This window comes from Rhinoraja longicauda, chromosome 3 (genome assembly GCF_053455715.1).
Source record: "Rhinoraja longicauda isolate Sanriku21f chromosome 3, sRhiLon1.1, whole genome shotgun sequence".
Classification (NCBI taxonomy): Eukaryota; Metazoa; Chordata; class Chondrichthyes; order Rajiformes; family Arhynchobatidae; genus Rhinoraja; species Rhinoraja longicauda.
This window is the reverse complement of record NC_135955.1, coordinates 46,557,028-46,576,496: the sequence shown is the minus strand read 5'-3', so window position 1 is coordinate 46,576,496 and position 19,469 is coordinate 46,557,028. Positions and strand designations below refer to the sequence as shown.

At 41.7% G+C, this 19,469-nt stretch overlaps 1 protein-coding gene across 1 annotated transcript; it reads left to right on the top strand.

Moving 5' to 3' along the window:
- Positions 1 to 5: 5 nt before the first annotated feature.
- LOC144592246 (very low-density lipoprotein receptor-like) lies at positions 6 to 19,021 on the top strand. Its single transcript, XM_078396778.1, has 17 exons — positions 6 to 105; positions 223 to 342; positions 1,235 to 1,357; positions 2,578 to 2,946; positions 4,138 to 4,260; positions 5,052 to 5,174; positions 5,609 to 5,728; positions 6,169 to 6,294; positions 7,074 to 7,245; positions 7,991 to 8,212; positions 9,019 to 9,137; positions 9,212 to 9,351; positions 10,324 to 10,456; positions 11,448 to 11,588; positions 17,022 to 17,129; positions 18,315 to 18,386; positions 18,915 to 19,021. Exons 1-17 carry the CDS (start codon positions 6 to 8, stop codon positions 19,019 to 19,021), a joined length of 2,418 nt encoding a protein of 805 aa, XP_078252904.1.
- The last annotated feature ends 448 nt before the right edge of the window (positions 19,022 to 19,469 follow it).

Below are 19,469 nucleotides of genomic sequence, written 5' to 3'. Positions count from 1 at the left end.
ATGCAATGAAATTGGAACCAGAGCTGCTCCTTGAACTAAACCAGCTGGATACTGCCATGAAAGGAGAAAACTATGAAGGACCTCTTAATGTCTACATAAAAGTAGGTCTGGTCTGTCCAATGTGGTAATGGATAATGGAACAATTTTCATTTTAGTAATGGTCCTAGAAAGAGGCTGAATGTATACTTGAAGTGCAATAGTTTAATGTTTGTCTTTCCATAGTTAATACGTGTGGAGCATCTGACTTTGTGTGCAGCAATAAACAATGTGTACCTAGTAGGTGGTTATGCGATGGCAAAGCTGACTGTGAAGATGCATCTGATGAAAGTACAGACCTTTGTCGTGAGTACCACTTGCATATTAGTACGATCCCAATGAGATACTATCTTGTCATTCATTTACTTCACCAGATTCTGTAAAATTAGCAATTGATGTTTTAACAAGGAACGCTATAATCTGATTTTGGCACGTCATTAAACTTGCTTTCAAGGCTGTAGTGTAGCTTTAAAACTTTCTCCAGATTATAACTTAACATTCTAAATGTCAGATCCACATTTAGGTGGCCTTGTCATAAACAACAATCATTCTTAAATACATTACTGGAACATTTAAAAGTGTTCCGATCACATGGTAGATGTTGGAGGTACATGACTGCAGTTGCCTATCACTTGAGTTACTGCATATTACTTTCATCGAAATGCAGATTCAGTATAATAATAATAATAATAATGCATTTTATTTATATAGCGCTTTTCATATACTCAAAGACGCTTTACAGAGATTTTGAGAACATAGGTAAATGAATAAATAGATAAATAAGTAAATAAATAAATGAACAGAGAAAGGAGACAGAAGGTGAGGTGACCTTCAGTGGTTGAAGGCAGTACTGAACAGGTGAGACTTCAGCGATGTTTTGAATGTGGTGAGTGTGGGGGAGTCTCTAACGGTTTGGGGTAGTGAGTTCCATAGGGTGGGAGCAGCGATGGAGAAAGCCCTGTCCCCCCAGGATCTGAGTTTAGTCCGAATGTGGGGGGATAGGAGATTGGCAGCGGCAGAGCGGAGGGTGCAGGTGGGAGTGTGCCTGTGGAGGAGGTCGGTCAGGTAGGATGGGGCCAGGTTATGGAGGGCTTTGTAGGTTATGAGGAGGATTTTGTACTGGATTCTCTGGGGGATGGGGAGCCAGTGGAGTTTATAAAGGACGGGGGTGATATGAGATTTCATTTTGTTTTTCCAGATCAAAAAACTTGTCTTGGCCATGAAATCAGCTGTGGGCCTGGATCCATGCAGTGCATTCCAGCTACATGGCAGTGCGATGGAGAGAGGGACTGCAACAGTGGTGTCGATGAGGTTGATTGTGGTAGGTTAACTAATCTCCAAGCTAGCAACAATCTTGGCTGATGTTGATATATTTAAAACAAAGTACATAACTGAGCCCAATTTGCCTCGTGTCAAATAGTATGGGTGACAGTTTGTGATAGTGTTTCCCCAGCATAAGGTGCTTTCATGACTTCAACTTGAATTAACAAAAGTAAATTGTAGCTAATTGAGTACATTGCCAACTTGATTCATGTTGGTATTTGTGTTTGGAAAATTGGGTTAACCTTTCTCCTGGTTCCCAATCCTCCTTGTATTTGAGTTTCTACCTCTAGTCCTACAGTTTACTTAATTGTCACCTTTCCAAACTACATCCTATATTACAGTATTATAAGACTTCAGTGTTTTAATAACTATTTTCATTCTGGTGTATCTGAAGCTTGTCATTTAGTTTGGAGTAGAAACATAGAAACATCGAAAGATAGGTGCAGAAGTAGGCTTCAAGCCAGCATCACCATTCAATATGATCATGGCTGATCATCTAAAATCAGTACCCCATTCCTGCTTTTTCCCCCCTTATTCCTTGAGCCATAAGAACTAAATCTAACTCTCTTGAAAATATCCAGTGAATTGCTCTCCACTGCCTTCTGTGGCAGAGAATTCCACAGATTCACAACACTCTGGGTGAAGAAGTTTTTCCTCTTCTCAGTCCTAAATGACCTGCCCCTTATTCTTAAACTATGACCCCTGGTTCTAGACTCCCCCGGCATCAAGAACACTTTTTCTGCATCTAGCATCCTTTAAGAATTTTATGTTTCTATAAGATCTCCTCTCATCCTTCTAAATTCCAGTGTATACAAGCCCAGTTGACCCATTCTTTCATCATATGTCAGTCCCGCCATCCCGGGAATTAACCTGCAATATGAAACTTTTGGCCACATTTGCTGAAAGTAATTTAATACAACATGGGAACAGTTTGCTGGGCAACATATGTATTTTATGAGCTCATAGCATTGTGGACAGGTATGAAGTCTTGTTATAGTGCTGATTTTCAATCCACAATTATTATGAAATGGATGGGATGATTTCAATTCAAAATAAGTGGCTACTTTAATTTGCCATCATACCCATGTTTAACCTTCCTATGTATAGCATATTGGTGTGCTTTTTGAATTTGTCTAACAAATCTCATTCGGAGAAGAGTACATGGTCTACTTGCAGTCATTATAAGTTGTAAGCCCCATATTTCTCTCCCCCCGCCAGGTAAAATTACTTGTGATCCTTTGGAATTTGCTTGTTCCAGTGGAAAATGCATTGCAAAGACATTTGCCTGCAATGGTATGGATGACTGTGGTGATGGAAGTGATGAAAAGGGTTGTGCTGCTTCTACCTGTGGCACTCACGAGTTTCATTGCAACAGCTTGGAGTGCATCCCTTTAGACTGGGTGTGTGATAACAGTGTGGATTGTACTGATAAATCAGATGAATCTCCTGACCGCTGTGGACACACTCTTCCTCCTTCGGCCTGCCCTTCTAGTGAGTTCCAGTGTGCTTCGGGAGAATGCATCCACCGTCGCTGGCACTGTGATGGGGATGCAGACTGCAAAGATGGAAGTGATGAAACTAATTGCCGTAAGTCTTTCTCCCTAGTTCCACATTTCAATATTCATTAGATAAAACAAATTGGAAAGTGTATTATGGAATTTGTGGAATGCACCAGGATTTGCTTTGACAGCATGGAAACGAGCCCTTTGGCCCAGCTTTCCCACGCCTACATGCCCCATCTACACTAGTCCCAGTTGCCTGCATTTGACCCATATCCTAAATCTATTCTATCCGGGTACATGTCCAAATGTCTTTTAAATGTTGTGATATTACCTTCTCAGCTCGTTTCATATACCCATTACTCTTTGTGTAGTTTAAAACAAAAGTTGCGCCTCTGGTTCCTATTAAAATATTCCTCTCTCCTTAAACCTATGCCCTCTGATTTGTGATTCCTAACTCTGGATAAATCCATAGAGTCTTTTACCCAATCTATTCTCATGATCTTGTATACCTCTCTAAGATCACCCCTTATCCTCCTGCACTCCAAGGAATAAAGTCCTAGCTTGCTCAACCTCTCCCTATAGTTCAGGCCCTCGAGTCATGGCAACATCTTCATAAATCTTCTTAGCACCCCTCACAGCTTAATAATGACTTCCCTATAACAGGGTGTCCAAAACTGAGCACAATGCTCCAAATGTGGCATCGCCAATTGCACCCTATCTACCTGTGGTGCCACTTACAAGGAACTATGTATCTGCAATGCTTGATCCTTCTGCTCTACAACACTCCCCAGGGCCTTCCCATTCACTGTAAAGGCCCTGCCCTGGTTTGACTTCCCAAAATACATTTCCTCTCATTTATCTGTATTAAACTCCATTAACCATTCCTCAGCCCACCTGCCCAACTGATCAAGATCCTGCTGCATTTTTTAATAACCATCACCTTCACTATCTATGATGCCATTTGAAGATTTACTATGGAAATAGCATCTTTAAGTTGGAGGGTGCAAAATAAAATGTCCAACTCTGGTTCAACACCTTGATTGAACAATTGTTTAATTGAAACTGCATGTGCACTTGATCTAAGAAGCTAGAAATAAAGGATTCTATATCAATGCTTCAATTTTGCTGGTTTCAAAAACTACCTATTTTTAATATATCTGACTTGGTTGCCAAATGCAGCTTATCAAATTTGGCACTTGTTTGCAGACCGAGATTTAGGACAATGTAAATAACTGTGAACACCACCTATAAATTTCATCCCCATTCTAAATTTTAGCTCCTCGCACGTGCCGACCTGATCACTTCCAGTGTAATGATGGCACTTGTGTCCCTGGGATAAAGAGATGTAATCAGTTCAGAGACTGTAGTGATGGTGCTGATGAAGTTAATTGCCAGAAAAGTGAGTATGCCTTTTTCAGTAAAATGGGGCTAGAAATTCTCTCCACATAAGAATGTACTGTGCTAGTAAAATTGGGGATTAACCTAGAGTAATTTTGTATATATTTGTTGTTCCACTTGTGAAACTTGGCTTGCTTTCATGTGGATTTTGTTCAATCACATGTAATTTAGGAGAATTTTTACCTCCACAATAGTGCAACAAGTAACATTTTCCTGGGTTATGTTCAACCAGTTCTGATACTTTCTTGCAGAGTAATGAAGTTTTGCTAACCACTATTTTCCCTTGAAGTTTAACTGTTTAAAGGCCACCATGAAAACTTCACTTTTCTCCTGATCCTAGAGCTCAAACATCACCTCATTGACTTGTCTGGGCTAATTTGCCTGTGGCCCTCAACTCTTCACTAACTTGGTTTTTCAGTGTGAGTCTAAGCTGTGGCAGCTGACCTGCCAGATCTGTTGTTCATTACTACATTAGAGGTTGCCCACACTTCATAACTGATCATATCTACTGCAATATTTGTAGGTATATCCCTTTCTGGACTAGTTTCTGAAATCTTGGCTGCTGAGTTGATTGTTAAGAGGTCCAATTATTTCCAACATGGCCATAGAGGAATGCCATTCTAAAGCCAATTCTAATTCAACAAGGAGAAACATGGCAATGCTATAGTGAGCAATTCAAAGTTTGTTCTTTCACTTGCACAAGTCCTACAGGGTGGCCTGCAATGTATTTAATCCCAAAGATTGCTTGGAACAATTTCTGATCTTTATTTCCAATATTTATTTTCTGCTTAGTTTCAGAATGCATGGGACAAACTAATTTCAAATGTCACAGTGGAGAATGCATAAACATTACCCAAGTATGTGATACTAAGCAGGACTGCAAAGACTGGAGTGATGAAATTCTCAAAGAATGTAGTAAGTTAAATTTGTCTACACATAGTTTGAACATGCAAATTTGAATCTCAGTTATGCTGGAAATGCACAATAAAATCTTAGTCCTTATGACTTTGGTTTTAAATTCTTCTGACTATTGCATCTGAAGTGTTAACCTGTTGAATAAATTTGGGAGATTAAAATTAGAACTGCTTGATCAATTCAAACCTAATGAGTATAATAAAATGGTTATATCCCAAATGGTACTCATTCTTTCTAAGGTTGATTCCAATATCACTACTAAATTTACCATTTGCTCTCCACAATGTATTGGGTACTATCAATTTCTATGAAATTATCCAAGTGAAATGTCCAAATCGGGATGTAAAATTTCCTTAGTATACAAAGTTCTGCTTTAGGGTATTCAGTAAAGTGGTAATATTTTGAATTTTGATACCATGGTATGTTCTCTGCAGACAACAATGAATGTTTAAAAAAGAATGGTGGCTGTTCCCACATATGCCAGGATCTTGTCATTGGCTATGAATGTGAATGCCCAGCTGGTTATGAATTGATCAACAAGATGACCTGTGGAGGCAAGTACCTTGACCATACTGTTGCAAGATTAAGGACTGCAATAAAAACTCTAATTTGGTCCCCTAGGGAACATTTCCAGACTATTTGACATTTCTATTAATGTGCTATCCATCAGGTTTTTGGAATTTGGAAGTCACATTGTAGTATAATTGTTCACTGAATGTGGTAAGTTAAAAGGAAGTAAGAAACCAAGTAGCCAAATGAGCAATCAGATAATGGCTTATTGTACTTATGATTGTACTTGGAAATTAAGTGGTGGATGTGAGTGAACACAAATCTTGTGGTATGACTTTCGGTATACAGCATCAGCTGCTATTAGTTGGGTGAGTTCTATAAAGAATATATTTGGTTTGGGACTATAAAGAATGTTTGTTTTGGAGGCTATTCTTGCGTGTCTCAATTGAAAGAGCCACCAAAGGTTTCCACTTTTTCTTTTTAGATATTAATGAGTGTCGCAATCCTGGATCCTGCAGTCAAGTTTGTGTTAATACAGATGGAAGCTACAAATGTGAATGCCATTTGGGTTATCTTACGGATCCAGCTAGTGGAGCTTGCAAGGCAATAGGCAAGTCATAAACTTTATCTGCACATGTAATATTCAATAGCTACCAGGGATGCATTTTGATGCTCCTTGTAGCTTTGCTGTAAACCTGTGCATGGTTATTTACTACAAGCATGGAACATGAAAAAAAAACAATGAACACAAACCTGGTCAACTTTCCCATGTAAGAATTGCTTAATGTTTTTGCAGTTGGATGGGTATTCTGTTTTTCAAACCTGAATTCCTCTTTGCATCCAGACTTTGTATCTGAATTATTTCTGAAATGATATTAATTTTAATATACTTTAAATAGACTTGAAATTCTGCCTTTATTTTGGAACATTTTCTTAAGCTGTTTCTGGGATATTCGCTCTTGTCTCCATCCACCAGTCACTCTATTGAGTTTATCACTCAAACCTGAGACCAAAATCGACTTATGGTAGTTTTAACAATCATTCATTATCATCTTGTCATGATGATACTCTGTGGTTTTCACAAGGCACAAAACTACTTTCAAGATTTAAAGTCTGTCCTATTTCCTTCTAATTACACTAACTTGAATTAACTCAGATTTAAGTAAGGAGAAAACATTTTGAGTTGGTCACATTGATTTTAATCTTGAAAGAAAACTTTTACAAAATGAATACTTCGGACTAGATTACGGCAAGCTTGCTTTAAATTTGTAGAAATTGGCCAAAGAAATACAAGTATTAATGATGTGCAACTGAATTTTGTCTGTCAAACCAAACTATAAAAGAAACATTTTCAGAATTGAGTTGACAATATGATTTTGTGAATTTCAGGAAAAGAACCTTATTTGTTTTTCACAAATCGCCATGAAATCAGGAAGCTAGGGTTGCATCACCAGGCGTATGCCCAGATTGCAGTGCAGCTGAGAAATGCCGTAGCACTGGATGTTCATATGGCAGAGGGGAGAGTTTTCTGGGCTGATGTGGGTCAGCAGGCAATCTTCAGGTAATGGGTACTATTATCTCAAATTTAATTAACTTTAAAAGTTCCGGTTCTGACCATAATTGTTCACCATTTCATGATGGACACAACTCGGATGCTGCTCAACTTGGAGATCTACAGGGAACCGCCATTTTTAGGTGAGACACTTTCCAACACTGCAGCAAAAACAAGAAACCCAACTTCCCCTAATTCTGCTCCTCGGCCCCATGTTGCATGAGCAATTGCTTCACTTTTAATGGAAGAGTGAAGTTAATATTTTGATGGTGGACTTGATGGATGCACAAACTAGAACATGAACAACTTCAACATTATTACTGAGTGCTATTAATAATAATAATAATGTATTACATTTATATAGCGCTTTTCATACACTCAAAGACGCTTTACAGGGATTTAAAGAACATAGGGAAGTGAATAAATAGATAAATAAGTAAACGAACAGAGAAAGGAGACAGAAGGTGAGGTGACCTTCAGTGGTTGAAGGCAGTACTGAACAGGTGAGACTTCAGTGATGTTTTGAATGTGGTGAGTGAGGAGCAGTCTCTGACGGTTTGGGGTAGTGAATTCCATAGGGTGGGAGCAGCGATGGAGAAAGCCCTGTCCCCCAGGATCTGAGTTTGGTCCGGAGGGGTGGGGGGGATAGGAGATTGCATGATTCATTTGCAAAATCCAATCCTTTGAGCCTGGCAGTAATGACCTAGATCTGCAAAGTTTATTTGCATCTAATTGCTTTCTATTTGTGTTGTAGTATGATGCTGAATAAAAGGAAGGATGCAGCTGCATTGTCCATAATTAATGACCTGCAAATCCCTGAAGGAATTGCTGTGGACTGGATCTACAGACTAATTTACTGGACTGATCGTGGTACTAAAACACTCTCTGTGGCTAACTTTGATGGAACGAAAAGGAAGATTCTTTTTGATACAAATCTAAAGGAACCAGCTTCTGTTGTGGTTGATCCATTATCAGGGTAAGCCCTAGCAGTTTTGTCAATTAAAATTGCAAATTTTTGATCCAGTGTTTTCAACCTTTAGAATTGCGATGCTGTCCATTCATCATTCTTTTCAAAGTGATATCTGGTCAAAGTTTAGTTTAGAAATACAATGCGGAAACAAGCCCTTCAGCCCCCCCCCCCCCCCCAAGTCCGCACTGACCGGCGATGCTCGTACACTAGCTCTATCCCACACACTAGGGACAATTTACAATCTTTACCAAAGCCAACTAACCTACAAACCTGTATGTCTTTGGAGTGTGCGAGGAAACTGGAACGCCTGAAGAAAACCCACGCGATCACGGGGAGAAACTCTGTACGTACAGACTGCACCGGGATCGGGAGTTGGTATCGAACTTGGGTCTCTGGCACTGTATGGCAGCAACTCTACTGCTGTGCCATTCCAACAATCTCAGAAATAATTTTACAGCCAAATAGTGCACATGCATAAATTATCTTGAGGTGCAAGATGCAATTTGGATTAAACAAATAGATACTTCTATCGCAAAATACTGCAACTAACAGATCACAAGAGCCAATTTAGGCTTAATGGTAATCTAGCGATTTATTCACACTTGTACTTGTTTAGTGAGCCAGCGAACATTTTGTTCCAGGATATTCACTTTAAATTGCTGGAACATTATTTTTAAACCATTGTGCAGCTTAATGTTCAGTAGTTTTGCATAAAGTCTCATTCAAAGATTATTCTTTACTGCTGTAGTAGTTGCAGCTCTCCAGACATATACAAGGAGACTGGGTTTTAAAATGTGATCCTTTTCTTTAAGATTTATTTTCTGGTCTGACTGTGGTACCCCAGCAAAGATTGAGAAAGCGGGAATGAATGGTGTTAACCGCCAACTTTTACTTTCTGTCAACATAGAGCGGCCAAAAGGCATTACACTTGGTAAGTAAGATGTCTTTTAATGACGCGCTCTGTTTCTTTGGGCTTTGTCAATATAGCTTTGATTTTTCCCACAGATCATATGAAAGGGCGCTTGTATTGGATCGATGCAAAGTTGCACACATTATCAAGTATAGATCTCAATGGTCAGGACAGAAGAATGATTTTGCAATCACACAAATTTCTTGCACATCCTAGTGCTGTGGCCCTATTTGAGGTAATATTTAATTCAATTGGTTTTGAAGTAAATAGTTCATATATTCAAATATTCTGTAAACCTGGAACTGCAGGTGCTGGAACCTTCGAACACAAGGTGCTGGGGTAGTGGGTCAGGCAGCATCTCTGGAGGATGTGGAAAGATGTTTTGGGTTGGTACTCTTCAGACTGTTCATAGTGGGGAAAAGGGCTAGAAAAATATTGAGATAGAGCATAGCCTGGCAAGTGATAGGTGGATGCAAGTTTGATTGCCAGATGGGTGCACAAAAGCTAGAGATAAAAGGAGACAACTTTCTCCGATAAGGAGAGAGTGAAATGTAAAGCCAAAGGGAGTGGATATTTTTAAGGCAGAGATAGATAGATAGATTCTTGATTAGTACAGGTGTCGGAGGTTATGGGGAGAAGGCAAGAGAATGGAGTTAGGAGGGAGGGATAGATCATCCGTGACTGAATGGCGGAGTGTACTTGATGGGCCAAATAACCAAATTCTACTCATATTCCTCATGAGGGATATAGGTGGAAGAGAACGGGGTGGAAGTTGTGGGGGAATTGTGGGAGGGATGGGTGCACATTGGGGTGGGGTGGATGGTCACAGGATAGGGGGATTAAAGAGAAAAATAGTGGGTGTTAACTGATTTGGATAATTCTGTGCTCATGCTGTTGGGTTGTGAGATACCCAAGCTGGAATTCCTGAATTGCTTGTTTTCCACCTTGTCAACAGTGAAATTATGTATAGCATGAAGTCATTCTGACAAGAGGTTTTGTGCTATAAAATTAATAAGCAAATGGATTTGAGTTTGTGTAAATAAAAGGTGGTTCAAAGATTTATTGGCTAGAATTAATGGTTGTGATGTCTAAGATTGATTTTGGTTATGATTATATTTAAAATTATTTTGAGCAATTTAATTAGTGGCCTACATAAAAGGAATGGTTAAACTTCAAGCAATACATTTTTCTCAAACTGCATTACCAGGATCATGTCTATTGGGCTGATGAAAAAGGCATCTATGAAGCCAACAAGTATACTGGAGATAATGTGAAGCTTTTAGCCTCAAATGTTGAACCTGGAGACATCATAATTTATCATGAGCTAATACAGACACCTGGTAAGAAATCCACAGCCTCTTGTTACATTGCATTGTGTAAATGTGACTTGGCTCCTGCTGATATTTTGTAATAAAACAGCTGTGGAATGTCCCTTATCATATTTTCCTTGATTACAGGGTTGTTAACTGCAGATTAGTAGGATTATAATGGTCATTGTTTCATTGTGGATTTTGTCGTTGGTTACCTTGCCAGATTCAGTACAGATGAGTCGCTGCAAATGCTGTAATGTGGAGGGGGAACTACTGGAGGAACAAGGCATGTCAAGCAAGCAGCACTTGGGTGTATGAGGGAGCATAGATGATATTTGCCAAGACTCTGCATTGGGACTGAATGGGGAGAGATGAGCTCCAGCATAAAGAAAGCTAAAGGAATCGAGGGATATGGGGAAAAAGCAGGAACGGGGTACTGATTTTAGATGATCAGCCATGATCATATTGAATGGTGGTGCTGACTCGAAGGGCCGAATGGCCTACCCTTGCACCTATTTTTCCATGTTTCTATGTGACATTTGACCAGTAAGTACTGGGTGGGCCAAGAAAAAGTGATGGGTAATGGGTGATGGGTGGATGGAGTAAGGAGGGAGATGATCGGGTGGATGACGGATAGGAGCAAACAAAGGAGCTGTTGGAGTCGGAGCTGATGGAGCCAGGTTGGGAGGGGCGGTGGGGCAGGAGTGGTGTGAAGGGAGATGGTGGAGACTGGAGGGTGATTCAATGCACAGCGTGTCTGGCACAATGTATGATTGCATTCCATGCCAAAGGGGTTAAACCACTTTGATTTCCTCTTGCTCTTCAAATCACATTTCAATTGAAAAGAACACATTTATTTCCCAAATGTTGAATGTATTGCCAACCATCCAGTTTTGCTTAATGTTTTGCATGATTTGCTGACTTTCACATGCTGCCCATTTCGAAGTGACATGGGAAAATCATGAATGCTTGTAAAGTACCAAAGCTGATGCTTGCACTTATTTTAATTGGTGTCTTCTAGGGAAAAACTGGTGTGACGATTTTGGAACATGTGAGCACTTGTGTCTCCCTGCTCCTCAAATTAACAGTCAATCTCCAAAGTATACTTGTGTATGTCCAACTGGAATGGAGCTGAACAATGATGAGCAGCATTGTCATAAAGGTAGTGTTAAGGTCCAGTTGTTACTCGGGTTAATGACATGTACGTGGTCCACCGACCATGCTGTTTGTATAGTCTGGAGCTAACTGACTGAGCTCATCTCTCAGATTTGAGGTGCACCAAAAAGATTTAAAAGGTCTTCGAGTGGGAATATTTTATCCTATGCAAATCTCCCATGAAGTCTGGTTGTGAGCATTTGTATCACCTTGTCTTTTCCTTGTTCCACATATTGTCTGGCTTGATCAATATTGCTATGGTCCTTCTGTGGTGAATCTGTGGAATTCTTTGCCACAGAAGGCTGCAGAGGACAAGGCATTGGATATTTTTAAGGCAGAGATAGATACCTTTTTGATTAGTACAGGTGTCGGAGGTTATGGGGAGAAGGCAGGAGAATGGGGTGAGGAGGGAGAGATAGATCAGCCGATTGAATGGTGGAGTAGACTTGATGGGCCGAATGGCCTAATTCTACCCCGATCAATTATGACCCTCGCAACATTCCTGTAAATTTCCTGTTGATGTCAGAACAAATGAACAAGCTTTCAAAAGTTTAAAATAATTTAAATGTGTTTGTGTAAATGTGGCATCTCGGATGCACACAGGCCTCTAATCTTTTTGTTATCCTTCAGGAAGTCTTTGTTTCTGCCATGAGAACAAAGTAAGCTTCAAGCATTCGAGACAATAGGTGCAGGAGTAGGCCATTCAGCCCTTCGAGCCAGCACCGCCATTCAATGTGATCATGGCTGATCATTCTCAATCAGTACCCCGTTCCTGCTTTCTCCCCATACCCCCTGACTCTGCTATCCTTAAGAGTTCTATCTAGCTCTCTCTTGAATGTATTCAGAGAATTGGCCTCCACTGCCCTCTGAAGCAGAGAATTCCACAGATTCACAACTCTGACTAAAAAAGTTTTTCCTCATCTCTGTTCTAAATGGCCTACCCCTTATTCTTAAACTGTGGCCCCTGGTTCGGGACTCCCCCAACGTTGGGAACATGTTTCCTGCCTCTAACATGTCCAACCCCTTAATAATCTTATACGTTTCGATAAGATCCCCTCTCATCCTTCTAAATTCCAGTGTATACAAACCTAGTCGCTCCAGTCTTTCAACATATGACAGTCCAGCCATTCCGGGAATTAACCTAGTAAACCTACGCTGCATGCCCTCCATAGCAAATCCAAATCATAGATAGCCATTGTTCTCCTGATCTGGAGTCCCTAACAGTTAAATGCAGGCCTTTTTACCTTCCTCGCGAATTTACAGGGGTTATAGTAACAGCAGTCTACATCCCACCGAATGCTAACGCTAGCACAGCTTTAGGCTACCTGCTCGGTGCAATAAACTCACAACAGAGCACATATCCAGAAGCAGCACACATCATAGCCTGGGACTTCAATCATGCAGACCTAAAGTCAGTTCTCCCGAAACTTGAACAACACATAAGATGTGCTACCAGGGGGAAAAACAAACTAGACAAGGTTTACTCAAATATTAAGAAGGGTTTCAGGTCAGCACCACTACCACACCTGGGGCAGTCAGATCACCTGTCCATATTCCTAACTCCAGCATACACCCCACTCAGGAGGAAAGCTCCAGTCACCATAAAGACTGTTAAGACATGGCCTGAAGGAGCTTCCTCGCAGCTGCAGGATTGCTTCGAAAGGACCAACTGGGATATTTTTGAGGATCAGGACTTGGAGGAGTACACATCAACTGTCCTTTGCTACATCCAAAACTGTGTTGACAATGTCACCGTCGACAAACGCATCCGGTTGTATCCCAATCAGAAACCCTGGATGACAAAGGATGTCAGGTCTCTCCTCAAGGACCGTAACACCGCCTTCAGGTCTAGTGATAGAGCTCTATACAGTGCTGCTAGAACCAACCTGAAGAGAGGCATCAAGGATGCCAAAGCGTCCTACAAGAGGAAGATTGAGGACCACTTTACCAACAATGACCCACGGCGGGTATGGCAAGGCATCCAGCACATCACCAACTACAAGACCAGCAACCGCACGACTGCCGACGGCGACGCCTCGCTGGCAGAGGAACTTAACTGTTTCTTTGCTCGTTTCGAGGTGAAAGCTACAGTGGCAGACATAACACCCTCTCCAGCACCTGACAGCAACACCTTCACTGTGCAGGAGTATGATGTTAAGCGCGTGCTCAGAGCAGTGAATCCCAGGAAAGCTGCAGGCCCCGATGGTGTGACGGGCAGAGTGCTGAGGGAATGTGCAGACCAATTATCTGAGGTCTTCACAAAAATCTTCAACCTGTCCCTTTTAAAATCCACCAACCCTCCCTGCCTGAAGTCCGCCACAATCATCCCACTGCCGAAAAAGTCTGTCATCAGCGGTCTTAACGACTACCGTCCGGTAGCACTCACACCGGTCATCACAAAGTGCTTCGAGAGACTGGTCCTGCAGCACATCAAAGCCAGCCTCCCACCCACCTTCGACCCACACCAGTTTGCCTACAGAGCAAATAGGTCTACAGGGGATGCCATCGACACTGCTCTTCACACTGCACTGACCCACCTTGAACACCAGGGGAGCTATGTGAGGATGCTCTTCCTCGACTTCAGCTCTGCCTTTAACACGGTCATCCCGAGCAGACTGGTCACCAAACTTTCCGACCTTGGATTTTCCCAAACCATCTGCCAATGGATCAAGGACTTCCTGACCAACCGCCCCCAGACCGTCAAAATAGGCCCTCACCTCTCCTCCACCATTACACTGAGCACCGGCTCACCACAGGGCTGTGTGTTGAGCCCCATCCTTTACTCCCTCTACACTCACGACTGCGCCCCCACCCATCCCACCAACACCATCATCAAGTTCGCGGATGACACGACTGTGGTTGGACTCATCTCAGGAGGAGATGAGACAGCCTATAGGGATGAAATCCAAAGGCTGGCAGCATGGTGTTCAGTGAACAATCTGGTCCTGAACTCCTCCAAAACAAAGGAACTTATAATTGACTTTAGAAAAACCAGTGTAGAATACGACCCACTCTACATCAATGGGGTCTGTGTGGAAAGGGTACCCGCTTTCAGGTTCCTGGGTACGCACATCGCAGAGGATCTTACCTGGTCTACCAACACCATCACCACAGTAAAGAAGGCACAGCAGAGACTCCACTTCCTGAGGATCCTCAGGAAAACCAACCTGCAGGAGAAGCTCATGTTGTCCTTCTATCGCTGCTCCATCGAGAGTGTGCTGGCATACTGTATAACCACATGGTATGCCAGCTGCTCAGAAAAGGACAGGAAGGCCCTTCAGAGGGTCATCACGACGGCCCAGAAGATCATCGGCTGCTCACTGCCCTCCCTGGAGCACCTGTTCAGCCTACGCTGCCTCAGTAGAGCAGGCAAAATAATAAAAGATCCATCCCACCCCGGCCACCGTCTGTTTGTTCATCTGCCCTCTGGTCGACGTTTCAGGTCGATCAAATCCCGAACAAACAGACTTAAGAACAGTTTTTACCCCAGGGCCATACGAGAACTGAACACTACCTTTGCACTAGGCAACACCGTTAAAAAATCTTGTACTTAATATAATTGTATTTATGTATTTATTTGTTTTTGCATTTATTGCATATATGTTTGTACGCACCGTCAGGATTGGCTATTTTTTAATTTCGTTGTACCCGTTGCAATGACAATAAATGAATATTATTATTATTATTAAGAATATCCTTCCTCAAATTTGGAGACCAAAACTGCACACAGTACTCCAGGTGCGGTCTCACCAGGGCCCTGTACAACTGCAGAAGGACCTCTTTGCTCCTATACTCAACTCCTCTTATCATATCATATCATCATATATATACAGCCGGAAACAGGCCTTTTCGGCCCTCCAAGTCCATGCCGCCCAGCGATCCCCGTACATTAACACTATCCTACACCCACTAGGGACAATTTTTACATTTACCCAGCCAATTAACCTACATACCTGTACGTCTTTGGAGTGTGGGAGGAAACCGAAGATCTCGGAGAAAACCCACGCAGGTCACGGGGAGAACGTACAAACTCCTTACAGTGCAGCACCCGTAGTCAGGATCGAACCTGAGTCTCCGGCGCTGCATTCGCTGTAAAGCAGCAACTCTACCGCTGCGCTACCGTGCCGCCCTTGTTATGAATGCCAACATTCCATTGGCTTTCCTCACTGCCTGCTGTACCTGCATGCTTCCTTTCATTAACTGATGCACTAAGACACCCAGATCACGTTGTACGTCCCCTTTTCCTAACTTGACACCATTCAAATAATAATCTGCCTTCCTATTCTTACCACCAAAGTGGATAACCTCACACTTATCCACATTAAACTGCATCTGCCATGCATCCGCCCACTCACACAACCTGTCCAAGTCACCCTGCAACCTCATAGCATCTTCCTCACAGTTCACACTGCCACCTAGCTTTGTATCATCGGCAAATTTGCTAATGGTACTTTTAATCCCTTCATCCAAGTCATTGATGTATATTGTAAATAGCTGCGGTCCCAACATCGAGCCTTGCGGTACCCCACTTGTCACTGCCTGCCATTCTGAAAGGGACCCATTTATCCCCACTCTTTGCTTTCTGTCTGTCAACCAACTTTCTATCCATGTCAGTACCCTACCTCTAATACCATGTGCTCTAATTTTGCCCACCAATCTCCTATGTGGGACCACCACATCCACCGGCTCTCCCCTGTCAATTTTCCTAGTTACATCCTCAAAAAATTCCAGTAGATTAGTCAAGCACGATTTCCCCTTCGTAAATCCATGCTGACTCGGAACGATCCTGTTACTGCGATCCAAATGCTCCGCAATTTCGTCTTTTATAATTGACTCCAGCATCTTCCCCACCACTGATGTCAGACTAACTGGTCTATAATTTCCTGTTTTCTCTCTCCCTCCTTTCTTGAAAAGTGGGATAACATTAGCTACCCTCCAATCCACAGGAACTGACCCGGAATCTATAGAACATTGGAAAATCATTACTAATGCGTCCACAATTTCTAGAGCCACCTCCTTAAGCACCCTGGGATGCAGACCATCAGGCCCTGGGGATTTATCAGCCTTGAGTCCCATTAGTCTACCCAAAACGTTTTTCTGCCTAATGTGGATTTCCTCCAGTTCCTCTGTCACCCTAGGATCTCTGGCCCAAGCCCTTTGATCATTAGGTGGACTAACTCTTGGACATTGTAAAACTTGCTGGACATGACTCTAATAATTAAAAGTAAATCCTCATCTTTCCCACTTTCTCCCCCTCAATTGGATTTGATGCTCTAACACTAAATGGAATTAAAGGTTGTCATGTAGTGAGTGATTTTGCTGCTGATTACCAAGAATTTAAGCTTTAAGGACTCATTAATGCAAAAAATTACAATTGTTTAAAAATGCATTCACAAATTGCTAATACCAACAATCTTAATAACTCTCTGTTCCCTTACAGGAAAAGAACATGCAACTCCAAAAGGGATTCCTGCAATGACTGCAGGTTTTTCCGAAGGATTTTCCAGATTCTATACCATGATGCCAACAGTTTTGGCTAATCCCAAAGGTAATACAATAATTCGAAGCATAAATTATTTAGTAAGCCTGTATTTGAGCATATTTTTAATGCCTTGACTTTCATATTGGGCTATGATATTGGTGGGTATATTTGGTTCTAGTAAACAAATGTGAATTGAAACTCCAATTTTAACCCTATTTACAGAAATACGAAATATATTGTACAAGATGTCAATTTACCCCATTGACTGGAGTTCTTTTAATCTTTAAATTGTGATTAACGCAACCACGATCAAGCTGCACATAATTTGTTTTAAATCTGCAGCAATAATTTGAGCTACCAAATGAAATAGGATCTGCTTTATGCACAAATACAGCTTAATGTTGTCACTTTATTTAGTTTAGTTTATTGTCACGTGTACAGAGGTACAGTGAAAAGCTTTTTTTGTTGCATCCAGTCTGCAGAAAGACTACACGTGATTATAATCAAGCCACCCACAGTGTACATATACATGATAAAGGGAAGGTAAAGTCTGAATAAAGATAGTCCTAGGGTCTCCAATGAGGTAGATAGTAGCCCGGGACTACTCTCTCGTTGGTGATGGGATGGTTCAGTTGCCCAATAACAGCTGGGAATAAACTGTCCCTGAATCTGGAGGTATGCGTTTTCAGAATTCTGTACCTCTTGCCTGATGGGAGAGGGGAGAAAAGGGAGCGTCCAGAGTGAGACTTGTCCTTGATTATGCTGGTGGCCTTGCCAAGATGGTGTGAAGTATAGATGGAGTTCATGGAAGGGAGGTTGGTTTGCATGATAGTCTGGGATGTGTCCACAATTCTCTGCAATTTCTTGCGGTCTTGGATGTAGTTCTTCCCAAAGCATACTGTGGTGCACCCTGATAAAATGCTTTCTACAGCACATCTGTAGAAGTTGGTGATAGTTGTTTGGGACATGCCAAACTTCCTAAGTCTAAGGAAGCAGAGGTGTTGGAGTGCTTTCTTGGCCATTGTTTTGATGTGGCTAATCCAGGACGAGTTGCTGGTGATATTTACTCCTAGGAATTTGAAGCCTTCAAACATCTCTACTTTGCTGCTGTTGCTGTATCTTAGGGTATATGTGCAACTTTGCTTCCTGAAGTCGATCACTGTCTCCTTTAGAAATGTAATTGTGAAGTATCTAAAACTAAACTTTTTTTGAATTTCATATAGAATTGTCAATTTTGCTTTCAATTTTTAGGTGCAAGTTTGAACACTTCACTTGAAAAGTTAAATGAAGGATCTACAACTATTTGGGTCATCATTACCATTTGTAAGACAACTTACTAATTTCATTGCTGAGGAATAACTGTGCCAAGCTAGTGCTAAATGTGCATGTACCTATTAGAATTGTGGGTAAATCTCTCAATGAGTGCTGGGTGTCAACAACCAAGGTGACAGTGGTCCAACTGCTAGAGCCACTGCCCTGCAGCACCAGAGACATGGGTTCAATCCTGACCTTGAGTGTTGTCTCTAGAGTTTGCATATTCTCCCTGTGACAGTGTGGGTTTCCTTGGGGTGCTTTGGAGGAAAGTGGAATGTAGCTTCCTCCCACATCCCAAAGATGTGTGGGTTTGTTGGTTAATGGCCTCTGTAAATTGCCTCTAATATGTAGGGATTGGATGAGAAAGCAGGATAACATAGAGCTAGTGTGAACAGGTGATCAATGATCAGCATGGACTCTATGGGCTGAATGGCCTGTTTTTTCCCATACTGCATTTCTTAATTAAACGAGGTGCTGATTTGATTTTTATGGTGAGTGAGAATATTGCTTCTAATGCTTTTTTGTCTATCTTTACAGCACTTCTGGTAATTGCTGGTGTAGTTGGCTATCTTGCGTGGCACAACTGGCAAAAGAAGAATATGAAATACACCCATTTCGAGAATCCAGTCTTTCAACGTAATTAATTTGTACAAAGCAAGTAATAAAAATGAATTGTTACAACTTTCTTAACTGTGGGTGATTCTGCACATCTCACACTGGGTGGATTGTGAACTGCATTGCACATTGTATGCAAGTGTTTCTTTGGTTTGAATCCTTGGGGAATTAGCCAATTTGTTCAATCATTAACACTTGACATCCCATGAACCCTAACCAAGTCTCCATATGGATATAGCATGATTTCTCGCTCGCCTGCCATCTGCAGCTACAGAGCTTGGACCAATTCCAGAACTACTGTTTCTGTCCACCTTGTGCACCTGCTGCCAGGGGACGAACAAAACGTTAAAGCTTTTAAGGGGTTGGTGGGAACCTGATGTTAGGAAAAATGGTTGCTATTTATGGGAATTTGTACTGGCAAGATTGCAATCACTAGATGCCGTTTAGGTTAATATGTGTGCCAAAGTGCAATGAAAA

Bases quoted from the DNA above. Each gene is read 5' to 3' on its own strand.
- LOC144592246 (XM_078396778.1), top strand. From the start codon at position 6: ATGAAATTGGAACCAGAGCTGCTCCTTGAACTAAACCAGCTGGATACT. The intron at 2,947-4,137 runs GTAAGTCTTTCT...TCTAAATTTTAG, and splicing joins AAGTGATGAAACTAATTGCC to CTCCTCGCACGTGCCGACCT. The intron at 5,175-5,608 runs GTAAGTTAAATT...TGTTCTCTGCAG, and splicing joins TGAAATTCTCAAAGAATGTA to ACAACAATGAATGTTTAAAA.